Source organism: Tursiops truncatus, chromosome 2 (assembly GCF_011762595.2).
Source record: "Tursiops truncatus isolate mTurTru1 chromosome 2, mTurTru1.mat.Y, whole genome shotgun sequence".
NCBI classification, from domain to species: domain Eukaryota; kingdom Metazoa; phylum Chordata; class Mammalia; order Artiodactyla; family Delphinidae; genus Tursiops; species Tursiops truncatus.
The window spans coordinates 119,227,950-119,245,883 of record NC_047035.1 but is presented as its reverse complement, the minus strand read 5'-3'; the positions used below and the strand labels follow the sequence as shown (position 1 = coordinate 119,245,883).

The following is a 17,934-nucleotide window of genomic DNA, read 5'->3' as shown; positions in this document are numbered from 1 at the left end:
GGAGAGGCCGAGGGTTGGGCGGCCGTAGACCTGGGTCTGCATTCTGGGTGGACCATTTACCAACCATGGGACTTTGGGCAAGGCCCTCACCTGCTGGAGCTGGATCATAAGAGGTAAAATAAAACCTCTCCTGCGGGGTCCTGGGGAAGATCGCCCAAAGTGATGGCCATGGGCATGTCAGAGACCCTGCGGCTTCTAACCAGGGTGTTTCCAGACGGGTAGGCTGAGGCTGGGAGAGGTGTGGGTGAGCTGGGGACTGCCTGAGCCACAAACCCGAGCCTGGGGCCCCAGCCCAGGACCCCCTACACCATGTGCCAGCCCCAAGGAGGGGTTCCCAGGGGTCTCGTGGGGGTGGTGAGGGGGCAGGGCAGGTGGTGGCGCCGAGGAGGAGGTGAGGGTATGGCCCTTGCCCTCCTCCTTGCAGAATGTCTGCCACACGCTCTGGTGCTCCGTGGGGACCACCTGTCACTCCAAGCTCGATGCAGCTGTGGATGGTACCAGGTGCGGGGAGAGCAAGGTAGGGGTTCGCCAGTCCAGCTGCGGAGGGGGTGAGAGGTGAGACTCCCTGCTGTGTCCGTGCTCTGGGGTCGCTCATGCCCTTAGCAGAACCCCAGCCCTCTCTGGCCCAAGTCCCCATCTGCAGAATGGAGGCTTTGGGGCAGAGCTTGACTGGGCAATTCTCCAAAGTGCCTTCAGCTCGGAAGAGTCAGCATGTGGACTCTTATTTTATTCCTTGCTCGGCTCCGCCATGGGGCCCAGGTGTTGGGCGACTGGAAGGGGGCCTCCCCCAGCCCTTAGGTCCTTCCCCTCTGGGCCTTTCCAGGCCTCCCACCCACCTTGTTCTCACTAGGGTGAGGAGCTTGGAGTGGGCTTGCTCTACCTCTGTCTGTCTCGGTAGTGGTGTCTGAATGGGGAGTGCGTTCCCATGGGCTTCCGGCCCGAGGCCGTGGACGGTGGCTGGTCTGGCTGGAGCGCCTGGTCCGTCTGCTCCCGGAGCTGTGGCGTGGGCGTGCAGAGTGCCGAGCGGCAGTGCACGCAGCCTGCGTGAGTGCGGGGCCGGGGCTCCCGGGGCAGGTGGGATGGGGCGCCCGGAGCAGAGTCGGCGATTGCAGGGACACTGGCTCTGTCCCAGCCTCCCACTCGCAGAAGTATCCCCATGGAGGCCAAGCCTGGAGTGTCCAGAGCCACCTCGGGTCACTTCTAGGAGTGCCCCGGAGGCTGACTGAGTCGCCACTGCTGACCCCATTGCAGAGAGGGAAACACCAAGGCCCAGACACTGGAGGGACTCATCAGAGGCCACACAACAAAGCAGCAGCTGGTGGGAGGGAAGCAGGGAGGACAGTGGCTAAGAGCTTAGACCCTGAACCTTAGATGGATCAGGGTTCAAATTCCCTCTCCACCCCTTCTCTGGGCCTCAGTTTCCAGAGAAAGTATATGATGGGGCAGCAGCAGTGCCCATCTGGTAGAGGATTAATGCAGGTAAAGCCCTGCAGCTAGTTCGTAGTAAGCGCTCAGTAAATAGAGCCACTTAGTGGCATTTGAGGTACAAGTGGGTCCAAGATGAGACTGGGGACAGCTGGGAGAATTGGTCAGCCTGGGAGGGGTGCTGTGTGACCTGGGGTGAGTGACTTCATCTCTCTGGGCCTCAGTTTCCCCATTTAAGAGTGGTGAGGTGAAGATTCAGGGAGATGCAGAGAGGCCAGCTGTACTGTAGACTGAGGGGATGCCCGGCACCTTTGGATGAGCCCACTTCACTAGGCTGCCCCAGGGTGGGCATGGGATTCAGAGCCAGGTCCTTCTAGGGCCCCGTGCTTATACCCCACCCTGCCTCCAGGCCTCTAGGCCTGAGCTGGGTTGGGGGCAGACGGGGTGGGGTTAGGGTTCAGGCTCTATGCTGGGGGCATACCCCTCAGCTGGGCCAGGGCCAAGGGGGCTTCCTTTTGACCTGGGCTGGGGTACTGCCACCAGGAACACATCTGCTGACACATGGGCTGTCAGGACTCTGGGTCCCACGGGCTGGAGACTTGGAGAGGCCCCTTCAGCCAGTCATGTCTGCAGCTTGGCCCAGCCTCTGAACAACGCTCTGCAGAGGCAGCCCCAGTCCCATTTTATAGATGAGGATACTGAGGCCCAGAGGGGTCCAGAGACTTGGCCAAGGTCACACAGCAGGTTAGGGGCAGAGCCCAGGCTTCCTGCTGCCACCTCCCCTGAGATGCTTTCAAACAGGGAACCTGTGTCTGGACCAGAGTGTGGGCGACCCACAGGGAGAGCAGCGTGAACGGAGGTGGACGGCGGGAATCTCTGGGTGTTAGGGGTGCAGGAGGAGCCGCTCGCTCCGAGGGCCCACTTCTGGATCCGGGTGTGCAGTCGGCACTCACTGGCCCCCACCCCACTCTCCCCACAGGCCCAAATACAAGGGCAAATACTGCGTGGGTGAACGGAAGCGCTTTCGCCTGTGCAACCTGCAGGCCTGCCCCGCCGGCCGCCCTTCTTTCCGCCAAGTCCAGTGCAGTCACTTTGACGCTATGCTCTACAAGGGCCAGCTGCACACGTGGGTGCCCGTGGTCAATGACGGTGAGTCCTATTGCCCACAGGGACACTGAGGCCTGGAAGGGCAGAGATCCAAGGGCCAAGGTTGCCCAGTGATACAGGCACTGTCTGCCGGGGCTGCTGCTCCCTCCTGGCTCCCGTGGACAGCCTTGCACCCCCAGCCCGCCACTGATGGGTATCGTGGAGGCAGTCTTCCCGGTGGCCTCCGTGGCTCCTGCCCTGCCCTGGTTGCCCCTCACGGCTCCTCTGCTTGGGCCCCCAGTGAACCCCTGCGAGCTGCACTGCCGGCCCTCGAATGAGTACTTTGCTGAGAAGCTGCGGGACGCTGTGGTCGATGGCACCCCCTGCTACCAGGGCCAGGCCAGCCGTGACCTCTGCATCAACGGCATCTGCAAGGTGCGCCCAGCTAGGAAGAGAGTCTCCAGCACTGCCCTCCCCAACCCCCTGGCAGGTCTCCTCTGGCTTCCTCCTGCTTCCCTCTGGCCCCCCTCCCCAGGCTGTACCATTGCGCTTCCCCGCTCTGCCAGTGAAGCCCTTTGATGGTCTGCCATCGCCTCTCAGCAAAGCCTCCCTGCTCCTCCTGGGACTGGAGCCCCCGTATCATTGGGCCTCACCCCCAGGCTCTGCCTCTGCACCATGGCCTGCCCGCCATGGCTTCTGAATGCTGGCTTTCGTACCGGCCCAGCCCCGGCCCGGAAACCAGAGCTCAGGTGGTAGCTCGACCCCCTGCTGGCTGGATGACCCCCAGCAGTGGTTTCCTCTGCGATAGTAGAAAGGGGACTCTCCGTCCATGTAGCCACGTCACAGGGTTAAATGCAGTCATTTAACAGGGCAATTGCAGGGCCGTGCAGGCCTCAGGGCCTGGCAGAGAAAGCGTCAGTGTTTGCTGACGATACTTAGACTTATTTCCAGCAGTATCAGTGCCACTCCCCCTGCCCGTGTCCTCAGCACTTTCTTTCCTCTGCTCCTGGGAAAGGAAGCCCCTGGGCGTGGAGGCCTGTGCTCTGGGGAGGACCAGCAGGGAACACTGATTTCTGCTTCGGGGAAATTCCTGTCCACGCTGGTCAGGAGCGCGGGTGTGCCAGCTCCCCCTGCCTGCTGTGGCCTTTTACAAAGCTTCTCCCGTCTCTTGTCTCATGCGATCTCACAGCACACCTTCCCGGTGCAGGTGGTTCTCCCTGTTTCACATCTGAGGAAGCTGAGGCCCAGAGAGGTTGAGGGGTTTACGTGGGGTCAGAGGGCACAGCTGTGGTGGGGCCCCGCTCCCTGCTCCGAGCTCTCTCCTCCCCACCCTGGCAGGCCCCCGAGGCTGGTGCCAGAGAGGGCCCGCCGCCAGGGGCCCAGCACCAGGGGGCTCCCCTCCCCATGTGTTGCAGAATGTGGGCTGCGACTTCGAGATTGACTCGGGTGCCGTCGAGGACCGCTGCGGCGTGTGCCACGGCAACGGCTCCACCTGTCACACCGTGAGCGGGACCTTCGAGGAGGCTGAGGGCCTGGGTATGGGTGGGACCCCTGGTGGGGGGCAGGGCACTCTTGACCTGGTGACCCTTCCTTGTCTCCCTTGAGCCCTGCCCACGGCCCCCATGGCCAGAGATGGGAAGCAGGGAAGCTGCCTTGCTGGGTCTAGGATCCTGGCAGGAGTCAGGGCACCCAGGCCCAAGTGCAGAGACCTGCCTTCACAGGGAGTCCTCCTGCCCCAGGGACCCCAGCCTGGGCTTATCAGGCTTATGAGTGGCCTTATGAAGCTTTAGAGACCCCCCAGCTCCACTCACTCGCCTCAGGGCCTGTTTTGCATCCATTGCTTAAGTGCCAACTGTGTGCTAGGTGAGGGAGACACAGAGGTGAAGAGCTTACAGTCTCACCTTTTGGTGTGACAGATGCAGTGGAGGGAGGCCCAGAGGGCTGTGAGAGCCCTGAGGAAGGAGGTCCTGACATGGAGAGATCAGGGAGGACTTCCTGTAGGAAGTGGAATTTGAGCTGAATCATAAAAGACTCAGACGAGATGGGGAAAAGCATTACACATGGAGGAAAGAGCTTGTGCCCAGCAAAGCCTGGAGGCAAGAAGGAGCATGCTCTGTCTGGGGACCTATCTATAAGAAAGGCGGGGATGCCATAAGGCTTTGAATGCTAGACCAAGAAGCTTAGATTTCAGCCCCAGAGATGCAGTCCAGTGTGGTGGTTAAAGCTCAGACCTCAGAGCTTGATTCACCTCCCAGCAGAGCCCTGGTGCAAGTTATGTAACCTTTCTGTGCCTCAGTGCCCTCGTGTGTAAAATGGGGATAACAGTAGTGCCTACGTCATAGGGTTGTTACACCTGCAGAGTCCTCAGGGTAACGCCAGGCACATGATGGGTACTACTTAGTGAAAGAACAAAAACAGGCTGTGTAGGTATGAGGAGGATATCCCAGGGGAAAGGCCCAGTCAATTGGGGTTTTTAGAAAGGTCATGCTGGCCCCAGGTATAGGGGATAGGCCCAGCCTTGTGACAGGGAGACCAGCTAAGGTTTCCCAGAGAAGGGTGGTGGGGCATGGGTCAGGGGGTAGGATTTGAGCCCTTCTGAGGCTTTGGTGATCTGGGACAGATCTAAGTGGGGAACCCAGAATCAACAATGGAATCTTTGGCATCGCCAGGCAGGGGCAAGTGGAAAGAGAGGTGAGGGCGGGCAACAGCTAACCCTCTTACCTCTTTTCACCACCTGTGCACAATGTCCCTGGCCAACAGGGTATGTGGACGTGGGGCTGATCCCAGCCGGTGCTCGCGAGATCCGCATCGAGGAGGTGGCCGAGGCCGCCAACTTCCTGGCCCTACGCAGCGAGGACCCGGATAAGTACTTCCTCAACGGTGGGTGGACCATCCAGTGGAACGGGGACTACCAGGTGGCGGGGACCACCTTCACATATGCGCGCACAGGCAACTGGGAGAACCTCACGTCCCCGGGTCCCACCGACGAGCCTATCTGGATCCAGGTGACCGCCTCCTGGGGCCCAGGCTGGGGAGGAGCAGAGGTGGGGTCCATGGCTCCCAGCCGCATGACAGGAGCGAGCCCGGCTCCGGGCCTGGCCCTACTGCTGGGGCCTCTGCCTCGGCTTCCCCAGCTCTAGAATGGCTCCATGGTGTAGCCCCAGGTCCCAGAGGTGGCTGAGGTTGGCTCCTTTAGGATGGGTGGCAGGGCTTGGCAGAGGGAGAGGACACCTCATGCTCACGGAGGCCCCGCCCCCCCGCCTGCCCCAGCTCCTGTTCCAGGAGAGCAACCCTGGGGTGCGCTACGAGTACCTCATCCACAGGGAGGCGGATGGCCGTAGCCAGATCCAGCCGCCCGAGTTCTCCTGGCACTATGGGCCCTGGACCAAGTGCACAGTCACCTGCGGCACAGGTGAGGAGAGCAGTGGGCGCAGCTCCTGCCCAGCAGGGCCTGTGTCTCTGGGCACTGATGCCTGGCTTTAGCCTCTGGCTCATTGCTTAGTTGCTGGGCTGCTGTGAACTGGGAGTGCTGCTTCTGGGCCTCAGTTCCCCCATCTATGTAATGGGGCTAGCAATGGCCCCATCTCATAGGTCCACTGGGAGAGGAAACAAGGTGAGGCAGGCACGGCACGTGGTGCTTGGTGAGCGCTCAGCGTGTCTCCCCCAGAGAGGCACCAGCTGCCTCTCCCTCTTCTCACTGCTCAGCTCTGGCAGGTCCTGTGCCCGTGGTTCTGCCCATACCTGGGATCTGACCCCTTCATCCTCCCAGAGCCTTACCTGCATCTCCGTCAGGACAAGCTCCTTCCTCTCCTCTAGCTCCTGCCACAGACAGGCTTCCCCGGGCTCCCCTCCTCCTCGGTGCCCTCCCACCCTTCCTGGGAGGCCCAGAGCCTGACACTCCTGGGCTGCTGGCCCAGGAGGGCTTCCCCAGTGAGAAGGGGGAGGGGGGAGGGAGAGAAGGAGGAGGGGCAGGGGAGAGAAAGAAGGAGGGGGAGGAGGATGGAGTAGGACAGGGGCAGGGAGGAGGGAGCTGGGACGTGACAAGGATCTCCCCAACCAAACTCTGAGCCTCGTAGCCCAATGGCCTATTCACCACATTTACTTATTCCTTTAAACTCTTTATAAAATGTGTAACAATTTGACTAACTCTCACCACCCCCCGTGGTTTCTTCAGTCTCCCTTCCCCTCCCCCTCCCCCTCGGTGTCCAGGGGTCTCAGTATCAGGAATCTGGGACAGAGACATTTGAACATTCCTTGAAATGCTATTATGATGACAAATGAACACTGACCTACTAAAGCTGGGCAGGAATCTTCAAAAGCTATTAAAGGCATCCTACCCCGTATGAGTTAAATTTACAAATGTGAAAACAAATACATTTGATGAACCAGACACTGGGAAATTGTCTTTCAGCAAATCGGTGGCTTCCCACGTGGCCAGAATAGGAATGTGTTGAGTGGCAAGTGGCAGGATCCTGATGCGTGGTAGCTGGAGCAGTAAGGGGTTGCTTGGCTTCGGCAGTAAGAACCCCAGGGAGGGTGCGTAGTCCACGCTGGCTGGATGGCCTGCCATGTTTTTAGGGACCACTCTCAGCCCCACCTTCCCCTCGTGTGTGTCACAAGATAGCACCCTTTGCCCAGGCTTCTTGCTGGCAAGAAGAAGAAGGGGCAAAGGGCTGACTCTCGGGAAGGACTTGTGTCTTTTTCTCCCGGGCACGACTGTGTCCCAGACCCCCTAGCTGCACGGGAACTACAGTGGGGAGTGTTTTCAGCAGGTCCCATTGTTACCTTGAACAAACCCTGCGTTCTATTAGGAAGGAAGGAGGCGGGTGGAGGGGAGACTGGAGGCTCAGGGCAGGTCTGAGTCCCCCTTCTGTGCCATAGGGGGAGCAGGGTGAAGGCAGAGCCCGTTGGAGTTGGTCCTGCCGCTGGGCCTCAGCGGGCGGTGTGGGGTGCGTGTGGAAAGGGAAGAGCAGGGCTCTGCAAGGGTGCAGAGAGCGGCAATGGCAGGGGGAGTGAAGGACAGGAACCGCGACAAAGCGAGTGCCGGGGCAGGGGGTGGGGAGTGCTGTGAGCTGGAGAGGAATGCCTGACTGGGAGGTCTGACGGATTTCTCCTCCAGAATTTCTGGGCACTGATCCTGTTGGGAGGAGTGTAGACACTGGACGTGGTGCTAGGCCGTGGTTGGATTTGGCACTGGTTGCACTCTTACCACGCACCAGGCACGGGCTGAGCCTGCACGTCCGTAAGCACGTTATCCTCACACCTGGCCTTCAAGGCAGGTGTTACCGTTACTCCCACTAACAGATGAAGACAGTGAGGTTCAGAGGGGCCAAGTGAGCTGCCCAGGCCTCCCAGCTAGGAAGCTGTGGGGCTAGAGCCCCCGCCCACTGAACCTGCACACTCTGCTGCCTCCCTAGGGGTGGGGGTGACGGCCAGGAGGACAGTGAGGTGGGGGCAGTGGGGGCCTGCCTTCAACCTGACAGAGGCAGTGAGGCCCTGTTCTGGAAGGGATCTGAGCAGAGTGGGGTAGAGCTGTGTCTCTGGGTGCAGCGTGGCTCAGGCAGGGGGCGCCCTGAGTGCCAGGCCCAGGCTGAGCCCCCATGGCCTCCCAGGGATGCAGAGGCAGAGCGTGCGCTGCATGGAGCGGCAGGCGGGGCCCGTGGACGAGAGGCACTGTGAGCCCCTGGGCCGGCCCGATGACCGTCAGAGGAAGTGCAGCGAGGAGCCCTGCCCCGCCCGGTGAGCCCACCAGGCGCCTGACTCCCAGTGTCCCTCATCAGGGCGCCCCTGGGAGGAGCAGAGGGAGCTGGGCTCTTAGCCTTACTTCCCAAGGCTGAAGCCCCAGCCCCTGGTTGCCCGCGACCTCAGCCTGGGCCTGGGTTCCCCTTCAATAGCCAGCATCAGCCAGGGACATGCCTGATCGCTCGTGCTTGGGTCCCTGGATATGAACACGGGCCTTGGGTCTTGCCCAGGTCCCCCAGGGGTGAAGGTGGCAGGAGCAAAGGGTACTGTGCCCGGTCACTGGGCTTTGGGGGCCAGGGGGCCATCCCAGGCTTGGAGCTCTGGGAACTCGTCCCCTGGGCTTAGGCCCGACCCTCCCTGAGCCCTGAGTGCCTGGGAGTGCAGGTGACTGCACGCTGACGCTGCCCTTGTGCCCCCCACAGGTGGTGGGCAGGTGAGTGGCAGCTGTGCTCCAGCTCCTGCGGGCCTAGGGGCCTCTCCCGCCGGGCCGTGCTCTGTATCCACAGCGTGGGGCTGGATGAGCAGAGCGCCCTGGGGCCACCTGCCTGTGAACACCTGCCCCGGCCCCCTGCCGAAACCCCTTGCAACCGCGATGTGCCCTGTCCGGCCACCTGGGCTGTGGGGAACTGGTCTGAGGTGAGCAGCACGATGGGAGGGGGCCCGCCCCCAGCTCTGCCATCGGTCTTGGGCTACAGGGAGGCAGAGACAGCCTTTGGGGAGCCCTTACTGCCGGGCACCGTGGTGGGAGGGGCCTGGGGCATTCCAGGTCCGGCCCCATCCCCAAAGCCTCAGGGGCTGGGATGCCCTGGCCAGCCATGGCCACAAGTCATGGTCTCGAGCTGGTCAGGGCGAGAGAGGGCTGCCTGGGGCCCTGTACACTGACACTGAGCAGTGAGCAGGGTACCTTGCCAGGCCCCAGCTTCCCCTGGCCCTGAGCCCCTCACCCTGGCCTTCCCTTTAGTGCTCTGTGTCCTGCGGCCCAGGCAGTCGGCACCGAAGCATCCTCTGCACCAACGACACTGGTGTCCCCTGCGCTGAGGACCAGCGGCCAGCAAGCGAGGCCACCTGCCTTCTGCCGCCCTGCCCGAGGGCCCTGGACGTGCTGGGCCCCGAAGGCTCAGGCAGCGGCTCCTCCAGCCGCGAGCTCTTCAACGAGGTCGACTTCATCCCTCACCGCCCAGCCCCACGCCCTCCGCCCCCCTCGTCAGCCAAGCCGACTGGCATGGGCAACGCCATCGGGGAGGAGGACCCTGAGCTGGGCCCGCCGGGGCCCGTGTTCGTTGACGACTTCTACTACGACTACAATTTCATTAACTTCCACGAGAACCTGTCCTACGGGCCCTTCGAGGAGCCTGACGCAGACCTGGCAGGCACAGGGGATCGGATGCCCCCACCCCTGAGCGGTGCTGCCGAGCCTCCTGTGGGCACCCCCATGCCCACCACAGAGCCTTCTGGGCCTGAGGATGAGGGGGCACTGGGAGATTGGTCCCCTGCTCCTTGGCCCGGCCAGGCTGGCCGTTCCCCACCCCCACCCTCGGAGCAGAGCCCTGGGAACTCCTTGGTCAATTTCTTATTTGAGGAAGATGCCCCCGTGGGAGCCCCAGACCTTGGGCTCACCAGCTTGCCTTGGCCCCCGACTTCGGTCAGCGTGGAGACGCCTGCCGCCCCTGGGAGCCAGAACGGGCTCCTGGGAGGGGGGGACAGCCACAGCCAGCCGCTGCCTCCCTGGTGGGAGAGGACCAATGAGGTTTCTGAGGACAGCGAGGAAGCCTTGGGCCGCAGAGCGCCCCAAAGACCCAGCCCCACGCTGCCCGCCTCGTCCCCCATCAGCACCTCCCACTCCTCTCCTAGTCCCGACACAGTAGAGCTGTGGACGAGTGGCACCTTGGCCTGGGAACCAGCACTGGAGGGTGGCCCGGGGCCTGTGGACAGTGAGCTGTGGCCCACCGTTGGGGGCGCTCCTCCCACCGCCAATCTGCCAGACACTCAGGGTACAGACAGTGCCCTGGAGCCCGGGACTCCCACCCTTCCCACCCCAGGCCTGGCTCTACAGGACCTGCAGACCCTGGCGATGCCAGGAACCTTCCTTCTGAAGGCTCCGACCGGCCTAGGGCACGCGCCTTGGGTGACTGCCCTGAGCCTGGGGCCCTTGGGCCAGCCTGAGTCCCCCAGCCCTGAGACGCCCCTAAGCCCTGTGCTGCTGTCCACACCAGCTCAGGACAGTCCGGCCAATGGCAGCCGAGCCCCTGGGCCTCTGGACCCCAGCCCAGCAGAGGAGGGGCCCCCCGTAGACCTGCTGCCCATCAGGAATGCCAGCTGGCAAGTGGGGAACTGGAGTGAGGCAAGTGGTGCAGGGGTCGGGGTGGCCGGGGGGTTGAGCAGGACCTCACTAACTTGGTCTCTTCCTCTGAAAATGAGCAGAGCAGGATATAAGTCTTGTCTGTCCAGCCTCCTGGGTGGGTGGGGATTAGGGAACTGACAGCCCGTGGTGAGTGGAGGCTCTGTGAGGTGGGAGGAACTTTGCCCCAGCTCAGTCATACTGCCCTCCATGTGCCCCTGGGGCTGCTCTGCCCCATTGGGCCTCAGTTTCTCTTCTGAACAGTAGGGTGGGGCAAGGGGGCCTGTATCCCTAGGGTCCCCAGAGGCTCATTCCTGAGTAGCACAGGGGGCCGCTGGGAGGGCAGGGCAGGCACAGATGAGGGGCAGCCAGGGGGAACGGCCCTCTCATACTCTGGCTTGCATGCTTCCAGGGACAGGGAGCTCGCCCCAGGCAGCTGTGTCAGTGGGGAAGCCTCCTCCCATGGTCCCCAGGCCCGGCGGGGCTCAGCCTGGGTCCCCCAGGTGCTGTGCAGTTCCTGGCCACCTGGTTCTCCCCTCAGGGCTCCACCAGCTTTGTCGGGCCTGTGAGGGTCTGAACTGCATGGCAAGAAGCTGTCCTGTGTCCCCTACCCCACCCCAACGTCCCCAGGTTGTTACCATAGGGGAAGTGAGCTGCTTCTGTTCAGATCCCCAGTTTTGGTGTGGGAGGGACAGGTTGAGGCCCAGTGAGGAACCCAGACTTCCTTCCCAAGTGATTCTGGGAAGCAGTGAGCCTCGTCAGCACAGCCGGGCCACCTCACACATGTCTCCTGTAGCAGGGACAGTTGGTTGCCAGGGGATTTGACTTTTCATCTTCATGGTCTCCTTGGGAGGTGGGTGGAGGAGCCCATTTTGCAGACGAGTTAACTGAGGCACTGGCGGGTCCCTCTCACCTGGCTGGGGGGCTGGAGGGTGCAGGGATCTGCCCGGCCCTCATGGGCACTGCGTCCCTGCCCCCAGTGCTCTACCACCTGCGGTCTGGGTGCTGTCTGGAGGCCCGTGCGCTGCAGCTCCGGCCGAGAGGAGGACTGCACTCCCGCAGCCCGGCCCCAGCCCGCCCGCCGCTGCCACCTGCGGCCCTGCGCTGCCTGGCACACGGGCAGCTGGAGTAAGGTGCGTGAGGGAGAAGGCGGGCAGCGTCGGGGCACAGGGTGGAGCTCTGGGGCCCGTGGCCTGTGTTTGGGGTCAGCCATAGCCACCGGGGGTGGGGGTGCTCTGTGCTGCACATCTTCGTACTCTGATTTCTAGCCTCTGGGATCATTCCATCTGTGTGTGGTTCAACCTGCCCCACTCCCCTTCTCTCACTGGTTGTATCCTTTTCTCTCCTTTCTGTCACCCTCGGGATTTCACTTTCTCCTTTGTTCTACTCTTTCTCCATCTGTCCCATGCCGGGGCAGCCCCTGGCCACGCCACCCGCCGCCCAAGGCTGGTCAGCCATGGCTTCTCCCTGGGGCCCTTAAGGGACTTGCCGCGGGTGGGGGTGAGAGTGCCCAACGCTCGCCCTGCCACAGCCCTCACCGCATCCTCGTGTGCGTGCACGTGGTGGTGGTGTATCCACACGCGGGACCCTCGGCCTCCAGTGCTCCCGCAGCTGTGGCGGGGGTTCCTCCGTGCGGGACGTGCAATGTGTGGACACACGGGACCTCCAGCCGCTGCGGCCCTTCCACTGCCAGCCGGGGCCTGCCAAGCCACCTGCCCGCCGGCCCTGCGGGGCCCAGCCCTGCCTCAGCTGGTACATCTCTTCCTGGAGGGAGGTGAGGCCTGGGGGTCTGGGATGGGAGCGGGGGTGTCCTCAGAGCCTAGCAGTGCCCAGACCCCTTCCCCGGCCCTCCTAGTGCTCCGAGGCCTGCGGCGGTGGTGAGCAGCAGCGTCTGGTGACGTGCCCAGAGCCGGGCCTCTGTGAGGAGGCGCTGAGACCCAACAGCACACGGCCTTGCAACACCCACCCCTGTACGCAGTGGGTGGTGGGGCCCTGGGGCCAGGTGAGCCGGCGCGGGTTTCGTGCGGGGAGGACGTGCAGAGGGGGCACTCATGTCAGCAGGCATCCATCAGACCTTTGTTCACGCAGGGAGTTGTTGAGTGTGTCCTGTATGCCAGGCTCTCTGTGGTCCCTGCAGATACAGTGGTGGCCCGATGAGGTCCCCACCCTGCTGAAGCCTACAGCCCGCCAGGGAGACAGACTTAAAAAAAAAGGGATGTGCGCTGTGATGTCAGGGAAGGCCTTCTGGGGAGGGGACTTCAGAGCGAGACTGGAGGGGTTTGTGATGTGAAGGAGAGGCATACGGGAGCAGCAGATGCAAAGTCCTGGGGCAGGAGTGACAGACACAGGATGTTCAGGAGACTAAGCAAAGACCAGACTGGTGGAGGGGGTACGGGAGTGGCCAGTGAGGCCTCAGCTGGGCAGGACACTTCCTGCCAGGCCTGTTTGGGAATCTCAGTCCTTGTCCCACTGGCTGCTGAGGGACCCTGGGCAGGTTGCTTTACCTCGCCAGGCCTCTGTCTTCTCATCTGTAGAGTGGGGTTGTGAGCATTAGATGCTCCTCTCACACAGTGAGGCATTTAGCACAGGGCCTGGCACGATGTTGGCACAGATTAAATTTATTTTTACGGCTTTTTAAAAACATCAGACCCCAACTGATAAGAACAAAGCCTGACTTGGGATGGTGGGCCCTGTTTGAGAAACTTTCTCTCCCTTCCTTGCACTGCCCATGGGCTGCAGCAGGTCCTCCAGCCCCGGAGCCACTGCCCGGGCCTCTCAGGCGTGTCCCGTCCCGTGTGAGGGGCTGGCAGCTTCCCCCTCCGCTCTGCAGATGCAGTTCCTGCAAGCGAACACCTAGTGGCCTCTGGGGACAGGACCGACCCTCTGAGGAGGCTGGAGAGATGGGGCTGGGAACCGTGAGCTAGGCTTCCTGGAGAAGGCAGCAGCTGCCCTGGGGACGCGCCTGGGATGCCCCCCTGCAGGGCTGGTAAGAGGATGCTCACCCCTCCCGCGCTCCCCACAGTGCTCAGCCCCCTGCGGTGGTGGCGTCCAGCGGCGCCTGGTCAAGTGCGTCAACACCCAGACTGGGCTGCCTGAGGAAGACAGCGACCAGTGTGGCCACGAGGCCTGGCCCGAGAGCTCGCGGCCATGCGGCACCCAGGACTGTGAGCTCACTGAGCCTCCGCGTGAGTGCCCCACCCGGCTGTCTGCTGGGCGGGGGGTGGGCAGGGTGGACGGTGGGGAGATGGAGAGTCATGGAACCGTCCCCCTACAGCACTGGCTGACTGACAGGGAGCCACGCAGAGGCTGGGGCTGTGTTGGGGTCAGAGCCAAGGGGAGTCCAGCCCCGCAGGCAGCTTTCTTTAGCTCAGGGGTCTCAGTTACCCCCCGTTCCCAGAGTGAGGCCAGGGATGTTCCTGAAACTGTGTGGAGCTCAGGCCTGGGTGAGCCCCCATCCCCAGCTCTGGCCCGTCCATCTCCTGGCCAGAGGAGGGCTGCCCAGAGTGAGCAGTGTAACCGCATGAAGGGGCTTCCCGCCTAGGGTCCTGCTAGCTCCCAGCAGCTGGTGGCTTCCTGGCCAGCTGGGTCCTAGAGGAAGAGCTTGTGGCAGAGGTGGCTCTGGACATAGACACACACACATGCACACATGCACACGCACACACGCACGCGCACACACGCGTGCACGCACACACACACGCACACACACACTTCCTTCCTGCAGCCCAGCCACCTCCAGCCACCCCTAGCCACCCCCAGCTGTGCTGAGCACAGGAAACTGGCCCTGGAGTCACACCTGGCCTCCCATCACCAGCTCTATGGTCTTGGGCTCCACTTCCCTGTCTTACGCATAAAGGGGCAGACAACCCCCATCCTCATAAATGAGGTCTTGGGGTGAAGAGCCCAGGAAGTGCTCAGGGAAGGTTGGCTTCTTCCTCTCCCTCGTGGACACTATCATCCCCCGTCATGAGGTCAGGAAGAACGCCTAGGCTACCTTGTCAGTCAAGAGAATGCAGCAGCTCCTATGCCTATCAGCTGTCTGACTCCTGCCCCTAGGCCAGAGCCACCCTAGGACAGAGTCCTTGGCCCTCTGGCATCCAGGGCCCCCAGGGACCTGCCGCAGTCTGCATCCTGTACCAGTGACTGGCTCCTTGGTAGCCCTTGGGCAAGCCCGGACTAGCCACTGCCATCCCTTGCTGGCCACACCACTGGGAGGGATAGGCTTCCTGCCCCAAATCCCATTACCTCAAGGCCCAGCAGAAATTCCACCCACCCCAAGCGCCCAGCCCTCAGCATTCATCCAGCAAGCACCTCCGTGCCTCCTGCACACAGCCCCAAGGTAGCTGCTGGCACCCAAGCGAGTTTAAGGGTAGAGGCCAGCCAAGGAAGTGACTTGCATGCCGAGACCCTGGAGTCCCCAGGATGTTTTGATGATCTGTGGGGCTGTGTGGCAGGACGTTTGGAAAGCCTGGAAACTTGGTCATCACGGTGAGGCAGCTGACATAGCACGGCCACATCCGTTTGCCTGTGGAGGTGGGGTTGCTGGCAGCGGAGGGAACTGGGGCCCCTTGAGAAGTTAAGTAACTTGCCTGAGGTCACACAGTGGGAACAGGATGCAGGTCTGCAGATGTGCAGGTTAGAGCTGCTGCTGAGAGCCAGGGTGGAGGAGGCTGCCCGTTGCCTCATGCCTTCTGCCGGGCCCCAGGGACATCCCAGGGACAGGGCTGCCAGTTGCCTTCCTGCTTCTCCTCCCCTGGGATGTCTGCTGAAGTGAGAGGGCCAGGCGGCAGCTGGGGGCTGTCACAGGCAGCGGGAGCAAGGCCGGGAGGCTGGAAGCAAGCCACTTCCCAAAATAGCTCTGATAAGCACAGGGCAGGAGGGCCCTCCAGGCCTCAGCCCCGGGCAGGCAGCCTCCCTTTGGCCCTCCTCAAGAGGCCTGGGCTCTGCTGACGGGCTGATGGCCCAGGCCACACCTGCTCTGTCAGGGCCTCGGTGCCCGGCCCGGCTGATGGGACTGTTCTGTGTGTGACCCGGAAGCTGAAGCTGAGTACAGCCCATGGCTGCAGGGCCAGGGAGGTCTGGCAGGACAGGTGCATTTGGGCAGGGGGTGTGGGGCAGAGGCCACTGTAGGCTGGCAGGAGGCACCTGGGACTTCCGTTGTGTGCCAGGTCTTGTCAGGTCTCGCAGGGTCAGGGACCGAGAGGGGTGGCAGGCTCTCTGGCTTCTCGTGAGCACCTGAGGCAGTCAGGACTGGGGTCTCGGGGCCTTTCCTCTGGAAACCTGAGCCCAGCAGGGCCAGTTCTCCAGTCCTGGAGGCGGGGGCCTAGGCCAAGGGCAGGTGGGACAGGACAACAGCAGGAGATCTGTAACTCAGGCCTAGGGGAGCCCCTCCAGAAACAGGAGGCCGATGCTCTGGGGGTGGCTGCAGGTCTCCTTAAGGCCCAGCTAAAATCTCAGGGAAGCCCCTCCACCCTGGGTGCAGGTGGGAGGAGGGGGGCGGTTCCGGTGCCCGCCTGCTGGTCCTGACCGCCCCCCCTCCAGCCCTAGGCTGCGAGCGCGATCGCCTGTCCTTCAGTTTCTGCGAGACGCTGCGCCTGCTGGGCCGCTGCCAGCTGCCCACCGTCCGCACCCAGTGCTGCCGCTCCTGTCCCCCACCCGGCCGTGGTGCCCCCTCCCGCGGCCGTCAGCGGGTCGCCCGCCGCTGACCCACACCCCGGCCCCCCGCGGCCAGGATGCACAGCCAGACCGATGCACGGACCTCAGCGCCCAGCAGGACCTCAGTGCCCAGCACGGGCTGCGGTGGAGCCCCGCCCCTCGCGCCCTAATGGTGCTAACCCGGCCCCCCGACAGTGGCAGGCTGGGGACCCTTCCCCCTCAGAAAAGGTATTTTTTTATTCTAACAGTTTGCCTAACATTTATTATTATTGTTATTGTTACACATAAACAGGCATCTGCCGTTTCGAAGTACAGCTTGGCTTCCTCTTGGATTAGGGGAATTTCAAGTCAGAAACTACACCTCTGCTGCGGCCGACAGCATCTTTCCATCTGCTCCTCTGGGAGGCCCACAGGGGAGAAGGGAGCAGAGCCCATGTGGGCAGGAAGGCCTGAGGGAGCAGAGCGGAGGAGGGCTTCCTAGAGGCGGCATGTGCAGGGCTTCAGACGGCCGGGTAACAGGCGGCAGGAGCGTTTTCTGGGCACCAGGCGCAGCCTGGCAGAGGCCCGGGGGTGCTGGTCCCTACTCACAATCCTTCCACACCTCCACTTCATGCCCCCTGCCCAGGCCCCCCAGCCCTTTCCCCCATGTCCCCACTCTGCGGTCTTCACCAGAGACTCGTGTTTCACAGGGATTGAGCCACACGCCCTTAGAGGAGCAAGGCCCATCTGGTCACCAGCAGGGACTGCCCCCTGGAGTGAACCCCATGGACACATCCCCGGCCCCCTCTGCTTCATCTGTTAACTCTTAACTCTTTATCTGCACCAAAGGGATGGAGGGAGGGGCTGTCTGGCCAGACACACCCTTCTCGGCCCCCACTTGTCCCTTTCTTTCATCTTCTCTGTACTCAGCGGTGGGGCTGGACCAGTTGAGGCCAGGACGTACGGTGGCTTCTTCCTCACTGACAATCCCAGGCGCTGGGCTCTTGCTATGTTGACATGTGGTCCGGCTCCCCAGCACCTGCCACGCCAGCCCTTCCCTGCTTGCCACACTTAGTTCCATGGAGTCAGACTGTGGTGAACACACCAGGGAGCAGATGCGCATGAGGTGCTCTGAAGGTGTCCCGGGCCCTGGTGAGGCGTGAGGAGGCCGGAGAAGGCTAGACACTGTCTCCAGGAAGTGACCTGTGCAGGCGCCAGCCCTTACCTCTCACCATGAGCCTTGGACTGGACCGTTTTACAATCTGCTCACAAGTCCTACTCCTGGAAGGGGTTTATCCCTTTTCTCCAAATGGGGGACCACCACTCATTCTAGTCTACGGTGTCCGCCGTTCAGAGACTGTGATGTGAATGGTGGTTCTGGAGCTCTGCGTGTGGTGGCTACTCACAGCTTGGGTGTGTGTGTTGGGGGCGGAGGGGGAATGAAAATCACTCCTTGGGGACTGAGACCAAGAAACAGTACCAGAGGCTGAAGCAATCAGCACGTGTCTGTCCCAGGGCTGGCCCCTCCAAGGGTCAGAAGGGTGCTGGAGTGCCCAGCTCTCCCATTTCCCATTCTCTGATCGCACATCACACCCTATTTAATCATCAACACACTCCATGGGGCTGGAGTGAGTACCCCATTTTCAGATGAGAAGCCCAAGGCTCTGAGAGGGAGGTGACTGGCACAGGGCATATGCCCTGACTACACAGGC

The 17,934-nt window shown here is 62.4% G+C and overlaps 1 protein-coding gene across 6 annotated transcripts in view; it reads left to right on the top strand.

Annotated features, from left to right (window-relative positions):
- The window catches only part of ADAMTS7 (ADAM metallopeptidase with thrombospondin type 1 motif 7), a 57,134-nt gene extending 40,577 nt beyond the window's left edge, over positions 1–16,557 (top strand). Inside the window, exons 10-25 of one of the 6 annotated variants that reach the window (XM_073801313.1) lie at positions 425–517; positions 899–1,044; positions 2,405–2,574; positions 2,813–2,946; positions 3,927–4,047; positions 5,272–5,516; positions 5,782–5,923; positions 8,124–8,250; positions 8,676–8,889; positions 9,215–10,244; positions 10,467–10,594; positions 11,572–11,724; positions 12,123–12,365; positions 12,447–12,593; positions 13,614–13,776; positions 16,130–16,557. In XM_073801313.1, coding sequence (XP_073657414.1) covers positions 425–517; positions 899–1,044; positions 2,405–2,574; positions 2,813–2,946; positions 3,927–4,047; positions 5,272–5,516; positions 5,782–5,923; positions 8,124–8,250; positions 8,676–8,889; positions 9,215–10,244; positions 10,467–10,594; positions 11,572–11,724; positions 12,123–12,365; positions 12,447–12,593; positions 13,614–13,776; positions 16,130–16,293 — 3,420 coding nt within the window. In that variant the 3' untranslated portion in view covers positions 16,294–16,557. Of the gene's footprint in view, positions 1–424; positions 518–898; positions 1,045–2,404; positions 2,575–2,812; positions 2,947–3,926; positions 4,048–5,271; positions 5,517–5,781; positions 5,924–8,123; positions 8,251–8,675; positions 8,890–9,214; positions 10,595–11,571; positions 11,725–12,122; positions 12,366–12,424; positions 12,594–13,613; positions 13,777–16,129 lie in introns of those variants that run through there. The other 5 variants (XM_033852051.2, XM_033852050.2, XR_012330236.1 and 2 more) reach the window with 5 other exon arrangements.
- The last annotated feature ends 1,377 nt before the right edge of the window (positions 16,558–17,934 follow it).